At 34.1% G+C, this 12,500-nt stretch overlaps 1 protein-coding gene across 1 annotated transcript in view; it reads left to right on the plus strand.

Annotated features, from left to right (window-relative positions):
- LOC137634353 (roundabout homolog 2-like) overlaps positions 1 to 12,500 on the plus strand; it is a 233,994-nt gene that overhangs the window by 26,880 nt on the left and 194,614 nt on the right. The window contains 2 exon segments of the mRNA XM_068366750.1: positions 886 to 1,024; positions 6,716 to 6,885. Of these exon segments, the coding sequence (XP_068222851.1) occupies positions 886 to 1,024; positions 6,716 to 6,885 (309 nt within the window).

A 12,500-nucleotide genomic window follows, 5' to 3' on the forward strand; every position in this document is an offset into this window, starting at 1 on the left:
ATATATATATACACAGTATGTATGTGTGCGTGTAATTTCTTGTAAGAATTCCTCATCAAACGTGCTTTGTAACCATCCTACGCATATCATATTCCCCTTTACCCCCGAAACGCGTGTAATGTGCCAACAGGCGGCGTTCATTTGGGTCATTTATGTGACAGGAGGCGCGCCTCAGTTTTCCATAGCTTCACCCCTCAGAGAGATAACATTAACCTCCCTTACTCCACCGCCCCACCCATACGCTCCATCGAGGCACTTAGCCTGATCAGCCGGTGAAATTTTCCTACCATTCGGAGAGATATATATAGGTGTGGCATTACTCGGGGAAATAGATGCATCTGTTTCCCATCACGTGGGAAAGGTGCTTGTTCTCTTGTTTACTTGGCGATGATGTTCTTTCTCCTGGCAACAATGCCGCCCAGTAACGCTGGCTTTCTAGTTTTACTCTTAGGGATTTTTCACTTTGATTAGTTTATCTTTTGTATTTTAAGAGGTATTTATTCTTGCAGGTTTTATGATGATTATCATTTCAGGTACTATTTCACGTATATGATGACACACCACGTATATGATATTTTGGTGTTCATAGTTTTATTTTCGTATATGATAATATTTTGGTGTTCATAGTTTTATTTTTTTACCTTTTATTAGGAAATATACATTTACAATTACAATTTATAATATATAAGTATGCAGACAAACTTTCAAGCCATTTTACATAATTTATAACCGTTGTGTTATATAATTTATATTTGACTGTAATGTTACATATATGTGTAATCCGCAACCAATAAATATGCTTGATTATCATCCAAATTTGTAATAACATGACCGATGATGAAACAACGTATATAAATTAACACAATTGAAATCTTGAATTTGCAGGTTCGTCCCGATCCCCAAGGATTACGGAGCACCCGACAGACATCACTGTCCCCAGAAGCGAGCCGGCAACTCTTAACTGCAAAGCCGAAGGCAAACCACCTCCCACCATCAGGTGGTTCAAGGATGGACAGATTGTTAGGTGAGTAACTATTGCGTTGGATATTTGTCCCCCAGGTCGCTTGTTGTTTATTCAATTCGAGTCACTGCTCTCGCTTTTGTTCGGTTAGTCCCGAGAGAAAAAGTGCGCCCGTAATTGTTGGATATCTATGCAAATTCAGTACTCTGTTGGTATGCACTGTCACGTTTTATTTTCGACTTTGGTTTTCTCTTTTTGTCTTCACTTTTTTAACGTAATTAGAAATTGATTTGGTGCAGAATATTTGCCCACTTAATGTTTGCCGTCCTCTCAGCGCCCCTGGAATGAGTTTTGGAGGGTAGCTGTGCATAAAGCAGTTGGGGCTTCAAGAGACCCGTTGAGGAGGGAATGCATTTTGGTTGAGGTACGCATATAGAAGGGGTTCTGAGTTTGCAAGAGCAATTCATTTGGAAAGTGTGGGAATATTTTCGTTGATTCTAGCTGGACTTTCCTTTCATTATTTACAATTTTTTTTACATACTCATACAATTACACAAACATACATACATACCTTACATACATACATACATATATACACGCATATTTATGTGTGTATATGTGTATATATATGTATGTATATATATAAATGTATGTATATATGTATATATATAAATATATATATACATATAAATACATATATATATATATATATATATATATATATATATATATATATATATATATATCACGCTCCATATCAAGTATTCTTCACAAACAGGATGCTGCTGCTGAGGTAAATTTACAGTGTACATTGGTCACTTCCACATGCATACTTAGAAGTTAAGGAACTCCTCGTGCAGCAAAATTACCCACTATCCCAGAAGGCTTTTCAGAATTCTCTAGAGCCACCAACCTTCCTTTACACTCAAGTTGCCATTATTCTCTATTTTGCATACACTTCCTGACCTTCCTTTGTCCGTCTCTTCTTACTCTTTTTGACCCTTCGTAATCTGTTTTATCAGCTTATTAATCTTTGGTTTTTTATATGGCATAGCCTTTGAAAAAAAGAATACATCTTTAACTTTTCTCTAAACGTTTTACCCACTAATGCTCTCCGTATTACTCCCCTATTCAATTATTTCCAGAAGCCAGTACTCTGAAACTAGTTCTTCTAAACGGCTTCGACCTTTTATTCTTTTCTAGGCACCAACACTTCACTTCCATCAAAGAGAATGGCCTTACTAATCTCGTCATATATTTTCACCTTGGTTTCTGTAGACACTTCAAGGCACTTCACTATTTTCTCCTCACACTCTTCTTCTTTTCTCTTATAGCCTATTTTAGGCTCGAAGAATCCTCTTTTCTCATCCAATCATCATCCGTTATAGTTAGGCCTACTCCCAAGTACCAAAATAAATCGACCACTCCCATCCTTCCACCATTGACATTAACATTCATTGCTCCGTCTTCCTGGTTTCCTTTTACTCTTACAACGTCCAAGTCTCTTCATATAGCCACCAAGAATGTCTTGCATAGGGCCGACTTCCTTATAAACTTTGGTCCATTTTATTCATCTTTATTTTCCCCATTCTTGTTTGTCTTAATATGATTTATGTCAACTACATATCTGGATCGTCTCTTAGCCCATTTTGGTTCTTATAACTAAATAATTTCCTACACTTGAGAGAGGTTTTTTTTTTGTTTTTTTTCAAACACATACCAAACATTATTTGCTACAATCATCTAGTTAACGTTCGGTACCTTATTTAAATATTGTTTTCAGAAACTAGTTTAAGAAAAAGTTATTTTAGACGATTTCCTATTAGTTTTTTTTTTCCTTTGAAAATCTTTCTATAAAAGCATTCGTAGATTTTTCATTGCAACCTCTATTATAGTGAGCTTATCCAGATACATTTAAATCGACTGAATCCACCCTAAGTTTATATTGCATTCCTATCCTCAGATTCCTATGTGACATTTATTCAATAATTTATGCAATTAATGTGAACCTTTACATGTTACTGATACAGTATAACCTGTATTATTGGAACAGTCAATGTTTCGGTCACTATAGTCCATTTCTTTTATCTAGGCAGATTTGCACCGACTCGCAGCGGTGCCCTTTTAGCTCGGAAAAGTTTCCTGATCGCTGATTGGTTAGAATTATCTCGTCCGACCAATCAGCGATCAGAAAACTTTTCCGAGCTAAAAGGGCACCGCTGCGAGCCGGTGCAAATCTGCATCGCTAAAAGAAATTGACTATAGTAGTGTATCCAATCGTGTTAGATATGACATTAATAGTTTTCGGTTACTCTCAAGAATAATATAAGCACAATAGATCATCTGAACACGTACACTCTTAATACACGCAGACATCCCTGAGAGAGAGAGAGAGAGAGAGAGAGAGAGAGAGAGAGAGAGAGAGAGAGAGAGAGAGAGAGAGAGTTTTAAAAGATCAATTAAAAGTTTGTTTGCTGAATTAGGCGTGTGTCTGAGCACATAAACGGCGGTGGTGGGAGGGACTTAATTTAGTGTAAAAGTAGACTTTTTCAGGTACGACGTGTAATCTTCCCCTCCCCTAGGATGTATTTATAGGAGGAGCAAAGAGGAAAGTTTTGAAGGATCCTAAACTAAGGCTATATTCTTAAAAGAATAAATGAAAAAAAATAGTCGGATGTGAGGGAGGTTCTTATATAGTACATATTGTTTTCGCTTGGTAGTAATGGAAAAGATTTAGATCGAATGAAATGTTTTTTGGTGATTTTGACAGAAAGAGAAGGCTGGATTGTAAAAGATTAGCTATCCATTTAAGAAAAGAATGCAGCTGAGATTGACTAACTGGACTAATGCATATATTTTTACGGCTTAGCTCTTGTCACTCGGATACACTTTCCGTTTGCTGATCTTAAAAGCGTCAGTTTTGTAAACAAAATACAAGGATGACTGGTAAGAAATATACAATTTATTTAGCTAATCGGATTTTAGTTTCTCTTTTGTGAAAATCATCAGGACAGGAACATTATTTTTAGTAACCCAAAATACTGTGTTTTAACTTTTTAAGCCTTTCAGTCCTCCTTGCGTCACATATAGAAAGTCATCAACTAAATTTCACTCTCATATATAATCTTTGGGTTAACAGTCCTGTTACATTCTGACTCTCGCATTCGTAAACACTTCAATTTAACACCCCTTTTTTTTTCTTTTTTTTCACTTTTTTTTTCTTTTACCTTCATTGCCTTTGTAGTTCACTCTTTCTAATGTACCTCTTCTCTACTCCTACTATCAGAAGTAGCATTTACTCCAAAAGGCCTGGTGGAATATTTCTTTTCCATTCTTTGACAAATACTAACATCATCGCCCTTTCAAACTAAATTCCAGTTATATTCGTGACCTTGCTCTTGCTAATATTCACCTCAAAACCTTGTCTTTTTGGAGACACTATCATATTGCTCAGCCAGTTTCTACCATTTTGCTATATGTAGTTAATACTGTATCATTATAAAACATCAACCACTACATTTCTTTCACAACTCCCATTTTCATTCCACAAACATTACTATATGTCCTTTGCTTGTTATTATCCGTCATTCGATTATTTAACAACTTTTATACCAAACCAGTCACTCTCTCGTGTTTGTATTCTTACACCATAAAAACAACCACATATTATACTATGTTCTAGACACCCATTGTATCTTTATTCATTCTGTCAGAAACTTGCACATTTAATGCACATTTTTTTTTCTTTTTGTAATCGAATTGTTAAAAAAAAAAAATAATCCGCAAACCAATTCATATTCTATACCCTCACTGTAATTCCCTTTATAAGCCCCATTTGTTAACCCCCGAAATCAATACTATTCATTACACCTTTTCAAGTGTATCAGGTCATGTTATGATTCTGTAGTTTTTAGTTTCTTCATTTTTCAATTTCAGAAATTATTCATCTAAATTTTTCCCCTGGTGCTAAAATACCGTGCTCATCAGATCAGCCACTTGCTATCACTTTCATTTATCAGCATTTCATGGAATGTTCATCTTTTGAACATTTTAATGGCTCTCTTTACCTCCTCACTATAGTCAATTTTTTTTTATAGGCAGATTTGTACCGACTTGCAGCGGTGCCCGTTTAGCTCGGAAAAGTTTCATGGTCGCTGATTGGTTGGACAAGATAATTCTAACCAATCAGCGATCAGGAAACTTTTCCGAGCTGAAAGGGCACCGCTGCGAGTCCGTGCAAATGCGTCTCATTAAAGAAATTGACTATAGTGACTTAAACTGCCATTTTCAGATCATGATTAACCACTTCAAGTCCCTCTTATATGATTCATATGGATAGCATGAATACATTCGACATCACTTAGGATCTACGATCCAAAGACACAAAATTTAATTATTTTCAGACTGTTCATCTCTGCATTCCCTTCTATTAAAAAAAAAAAAAACATCCTTCCTAAAGTGTATTGGTATCTTTCATCTTACATTTTTACTCATTCTCTTTTTAGCTTTCATATCTTCATCATTTTCACGTCATTTTAGAAACAATTTCCATTTCCTTCGCTAAGCCTCTCATTTAAACATACCAATGTACAATTCTTAAATTCCAAATTGATATACACTTGAACTTCTAAGTATTCATTGCTGCACACTGACCACATTCTTTAATATGGAGAGAGAGAGAGAGAGAGAGAGAGAGAGAGAGAGAGAGAGAGAGAGAGAGAGAGAGAGAGAGAGAGAGAGAGAGAGAGAGGTGCGTGTGTGCTATTTTATGTATATACTGTGTGTATATATATATATATATATATATATATATATATATATATATATATATATATAAATATATATATATATATATATATATATATATATATATATATATTTATATACAGTATATATATATATATTTTTATACAGTATATATATATATATATATATATATATATATATATATATATATATATATATATAAAGATTGAAGAACGGTGTATTAGTAATAATAGTGTAAAATTCAGAAATACTAGGAAGTACGAGGAAGAGAATGCTTTGAAAGAATTGAATAGATGTGATGAGGGATTTATTGGAAAGGAAGGTACTCAATATACTAAAGAAACAATTGGACCTGCAAGGTAGGAGTGAATGATGCAGTCAGTGTAGTAGGATTTGACTAGCTGTTAATGAGCTTCCTTTAGTAACAATATTAGGCAACTTGCATAAATTTTGGAGCCACTCTTTTTAAGGGAAGAGGCTTAATTTGAAGTAGGTTATTATTATCATTGTTATTATCATAAACCAAGCTACAACCCAAGAGGAAAAGCAGAATGCCATAGAAAGCAATCTAGTTAGGACATTATATATATGTTTTTCATGATATGTATGGACGTATAATTGTGTTTAAATAAGATGAAGCGGAGAAGACTATGAGCATGTCTGTATTATGCTATATATTGACATGACAAAATTATTTTAAGACATACCGGTATGTGAATATTAGCCATAAGAGTGACTGAAAATTATCTGAATACATACGGTACAGAAAAGAAAATTACGTTAATAAATCCTCCTATATATTTCAGAGTAGAAATGTGTTATTTAAACTTCCATAGCATGTTATTTATGTATTAGTATTAGCACTGAAAATGCTCCATGGAAGTGATATTGCCCCGAAATAGTGACTAAAACAGTTCTAGATTGTAAAATGTTTTTATTAATTTTTATTATTTCTGTTCCTCTAAGTTTTTTTTTCTACGTCACCAGGACATCCCCGGGCGATCCCAAGTCTCAGCGAGTGCTGCTGCCAACAGGATCGCTGTTTTTCCTTCGCGTCGTCCATGGGAAGAAAGAGGACGATGCCGGCGTCTACTGGTGCCAGGCGACGAATGAAGTCGGCACCGTCACCTCTAACAATGCTACCTTAGAAATAGCAGGTATGTGGTATCCTTATCATGGTCATGATGAAGGGCTGTTTTGCTGACTGTGGTTCTTAACTGAAGGTGCACTGTTAGAAAAAAACCGTATTTTTTGTCGGAAATTCTCAGTAACAATATAGTTCTCAACCGTATTTCAGTAAAATACAGGCGACCGTAATTTTATCTTACTTTATTGTTTTCTTTTACGGGATGGTGACCGTGATATCACTCTTTTACGTCAATATAACCGTTTTTAAAACGGTAAAAATCCTGGAATAAATGTTGCCTGAATTTTACCGGTTTTTTTAATGCAAATTTTTGACAGTGTGGCTTTTTGTATATACAGTAGGTAAGGGAAGTAAAGCGTGGTTACTGCAGTCATGCATGACCGGAAGCGATTATGGCAAGTGGACATTTCTATAGACATTTGTTTCCCGTCTGATAGGTGGATATTTCGATGGAGGTCTCCTTCGGAGTTTTCCTTGCTATTTTTTTCATTAGTTAGTGAGTCATGTCTTCTCTTGTTTGTTAACGTGTGAATCAATTCTGTATTCTTAATACAAATCAGATAACCACGATTGTAAGGTTAAGATAATTTTTTTGCTAATAATTTTGTGCATAATCAAGTAAATAAAAATTACTTTCTTGCGTCTCATATCTAACACCGTCATTGCACACTCCACAGCTTGCGGTCAATATGAATGAAGTTGTGGTATGATTGAAAAAACTGAGATTTCATGAGAGACATATTTTCTGTTTTATGAACCGCTCGTGTATTACATCATTTGACACCTTTCCTTGTACTTTTGACGATGAAACCAATGATGAATTCAAATTGTACTTAAGGGTGATGGTAAATAGTAAAATGTTTTCAGGATTTTATTAATGATTAATGTTGATATGAATTTGCATCCTATTTAATTGCATTCCAATGATATTGTTATTGAAATGAATGTATTGAAGTAGCTTGATAGAAATGATACGTATTTCTTCTGTCCTTTCATTCGGCCTCGTTCCGTTGACGTGTCCTCGAATAGAAATGGAAGAGAGATTGGAGAAATCTTATTAGAATCATTTGTGCTTGTGACGGCGATATATATATACGTACTGTATATGTCTTTCTACAGATTTGAGGTGAAATATGAACGGTGGAAATTTGCATGCATTAATATTTCATACGCGCTGCGACAGCGAGAGATATATGAATTATATTTACACCTATTTATAAAGTCGAGTTGGCCGATGAAAATTAATAGTTGACGTTGCAATGGAGGATTTTTTTTCCTTCCTCCCCCCCCCCCCCCCCTATTATATCGGGCTGACATTCATCTGGCCAATAGGATTTCTTAACCGGAGTGGGAGTTTGATTGGTCGGGATAGTCTTTGGGAGGGTAACGATAAATGATTCTTGCTGTGATTTTGGATATTGCTGAATTTGGTTTAATTTCTAAAGTAGAATTATATGTTGTGGAACTTCAGCTTGAGATACTGGTATAAGAATAACATCACGTTTATTCATATAGGCTTCTATAGTCCATTTCTTTTAGCGAGGCATATTTGTACCGACTCGCAGCGGTGCCCTTTTAGCTCGGAAAAGTTTCCTGATCGCTGATTGGTTGTACAAGATAATTTTAAGCAATCAGCGATCAGGAAACTTTTCCGAGCTAAAAGGGCACCGCTGCGAGTCGGTGCAAATCTGTCTCGCTAAAAAAAATGGACTATAGTGACCTTCCTTCCACATTTATATTAGTGCATCTAATTCTGACAAGTATACCAACCGCCTACGAGGCTGGTATTTAGGATGTCAATTCTAACCATTGTGCCATTGTAATGGACATACAAGTAAGCTTGTAATACACATGCCATAATTGTGAAGCCTTTGTGGTTTAAATATCTAGCTTACAGTTAAAGAATTAAACAAGATTATATCGCTATAAACATATCTCTAATGAACATTAACCATCGTGCATTAAAGATTATATCAGACACTATCATTTGCTCTATACGGGAAAACAAAAATTTGTCAGATGAAATAATAGATCCCAGGATATCATCGCCATATTCTGAAATTGATTATGATATTCGATCTGGAAATTGTGTGAATATATTGATTTCATTTATGTATTTTTTTTATCTAAAGTAATTTTCAAGTTAGTTTCATTTAATGTGTCACTCAACTTACAAACAAAGTACTATTAATTATTTTCTATTTGCTGTTTACTTTTCGTGATGCTGCTAATAAAATTCCCTTCGGCTTAGTTCTAATCTCCTGCTTGGGGATACAATCGGGCATGCTGTTCTATTTCTTATCTCTTCTTCTTGTTTTATATATATATATATATATAATATATATATATATATATATATATATATATATATATATATATGAGAAGGATGTAATTTAATTGAATGGAATGTTTAATTTTTTTTTTTTTGCTTCTCATATTTTTTTGTTTCCTCTCCTCACTGGGCTATTTTTCCCTGTTGGGGCCCTTAGGCTTATAGCATCTTGCTTTTCCAATTCGTGTTATAGTCTAGCTATATATATATATATATATATATATATATATATATATATATACATACATATATATATACATATATATATATATATATATATATATATATATATATATATATATATATATTGTTTTCTAATCATGGCATTCATCTATATAGATAGATGTTCATTCATCCTTTTACGTTCAGTTTTTACCATATTTTTTAACACATAACCAACTCTTCCCAGTTCACCAAATGGGGTTTGCACTTACCAGCAACATAATATGTGCAACGCAGCATAGGCCATCCAATTTGACTCGATTGTCTTTCTAATTTGGTTTTGTACGAGGGTTTCGTGGACGCTGATTATTCGACTTCATGACTCGCGACTCGAATGATTTTCCCCTTTAATCTTCTAACAGGTCATTATTATCTGAACGTTAATATTTTTTTGCCTTTAAAGTGTCTCAAAGGGTATGGGATGGGATTTGAACTCCTGATATTGTGTTCCTTTTTGTAGGGATGGTTGGTTTCGGGAGGACCATAACTGGGCTAAAGAATTTAGGCTTGGATGACCCAGACAATTCCAAAGTTCTTTCCTGTTACCGACTCACTTTCACTCCATCCGGAACTGTCGTCGAGTTGATTGAAAGCCAAAGTTTCTTTTGTAATATCAATTTTTTTTTTCTTGGTTTGCTTTCCTACTCTCTCCTCTCCTCTTCCCCATTCCACTCTTGTGTCCCACATTTCATTGGAAAGTCACTTCACTTCCAAGGGATTCGCGTTCTGCCGTAATAGCTAAGATGGCCTAAGCTTCATGTGCATTAACTAGCTCGCTGAGCACTGGAGTTAAATTCAGCGTATACTCGCCAAGATTAGTTTACGGATATAATACACGGCAGTAAAGTCTAGGGACGGGGATTAGCCGATATCTGGTTGTGTATAACATCTATGAAGCATGTGTGCAGTTTTAAGTGTATATTTGCACATACACACACTATATATATACAGTATATATATATATATATATATATATATATATATATATATATATATATATATACAGTACATATATATACATATATATTTATATATATACATATATATATATATATTTATTTATATATATATATTTATATATATGTATTTATTTATATATATATTTATATATATATATATTTATATATATATATATATATATATATATATATATATATATATATATATATATTGTGTGTGCATGTGCGTGTGTGTATGTATATTATATATATATATATATATATATATATATATATATATATATATATATATATATATATATATATATGTAAGAACTATACTGTCATACAATAAGTATTTAGGATAAATCCACAATCAAAGAAGTGCTCTGTACACTGTTTTGATAAAACTATAAGCCACTGCTTACTTCTGACAAGCCGCTTAAGAGTTTGGAAAAGCTTGTCATCAGCTTACGAAAGCTTTAAGTTTATTGTGGATTTGTTTTATATATACAGTATATGTGTGTGTCTGTGGGTAGATGTATTTCTTTGCGTATATTTCAGCGGGCCTTTCTATATAGGAATTAGAGCCTCCTATGCAGTAATTGAAGTTGATGTCGCAACAGCTCATGTTTTTCTCTCTCTCTATTTCATTTCGGATTTACTCTCAGATTTCTCATCAAAATTTCGTAATGCTTAAATTTTTTTTTCGTGTGCGTGACTGATTTTGAATTTATGCATCTCCCAAGGTTTTTCTTGATATACATACAAAGATTTGTTTGTATTTGTTTTCCTCTCTCTCTCTCTCTCTCTCTCTCTCTCTCTCTCTCTCTCTCTCTCTCTCTCTCTCTCTCATCATCAGCCGTAACTAGTCTACTGAAGGACAAAATCCTCAGGCATGTCCTTCCACTCCTTTCTGTTTATGGTCTTTCTATGCCAGTCTATATTTTCCTCTTCTTCTTTTGCAATCCCGAGGGATCTATTCGGTTATTCCTAATGCCCATCTATTAACTGTCATTCTCATTACATGTCCTGCCCATATCTATTTCTTTTTCTTATATCTTGTTAGACTACCCGCTACTTTATTTTGCTTTCATATCCATGTTGCTCTTTTTTGTCTCTTAGTGTTATTCCCATCATTATTCTTTCCATAGCTCTTTGAGATTTAACTAGCTCATGTTTTTAGTCTTTAGTAAGGCTCCAAGTTTCCGATGCATAAGTTAATACTAGTAGGACCATCTGTTTAGATATTTTTCGTTTTAGAGAGAGTGGCATTGTACTTCACATAATGTATGTTATAAAGTCAATAGAATAGGCCTAGATCCCAGAACCATACAGTTATTTCTACTATCTAAATTACGCTGTTGTTGTTATTCTGCAGAATCTGCTGATACTATACGACCTACTCCATTCTCAAAGTAAAAGCAAAATAGTAAAATGGTAAAATTAAATATTATTTTCAATAGCAAAAAATAACTCTCCAGACAGAGTTCCACGACTAGTCTTACAGGAGTCACAGTGAGTTGGGTGATTCATGCTACAGTAACGTATTTAGTTTTTGATCTGAATTATTCTTAATATTTTCCATGATCTAATATCTTTCGGTGATAAGATTTTACATAATAAGTGACCAAATTTTCCTCACACATGGACGTTTACAAAGGCAAAAGTAAGATTCAATACCGAGTTAAACCCTTAGAACAACGCTTGTCCAGTAGGAAAAAAAAAAGTCGCACCACTTTTCCTGCATACTGTACAACATTAGTATTTAGTATTATCTTCATTAAATTTATCTCTTCTGTCATTGAAACGTTAACGATTTCTGTTTTAATTATGAAAAGCCCATTACCCCTTGAACCAGAGGTGTTTATAATTCAATTCTTACCTACAATTACTACTTTTACGTGTTGAAAATCAAAAGTTCAATATTTGTTTTGGTGGTTGCAAATGATTACTAATCTAACCAGTCTCATTTGTAAGTTTTGATAGATTTTCAAATAGTGAAGAGATCCGATCAAAGGGATTGACCGGTGATGAGGTGTGGGACAGAGGTAGATGGAGAAAGCTGACCAGAAACATCGACCCCACATAGAAGTGGGAAAAGATTTAGACAAAGAAGAAGAAGAAGATAGA

Source organism: Palaemon carinicauda, chromosome 44, assembly GCF_036898095.1.
Source record: "Palaemon carinicauda isolate YSFRI2023 chromosome 44, ASM3689809v2, whole genome shotgun sequence".
Classification (NCBI taxonomy): Eukaryota; Metazoa; Arthropoda; class Malacostraca; order Decapoda; family Palaemonidae; genus Palaemon; species Palaemon carinicauda.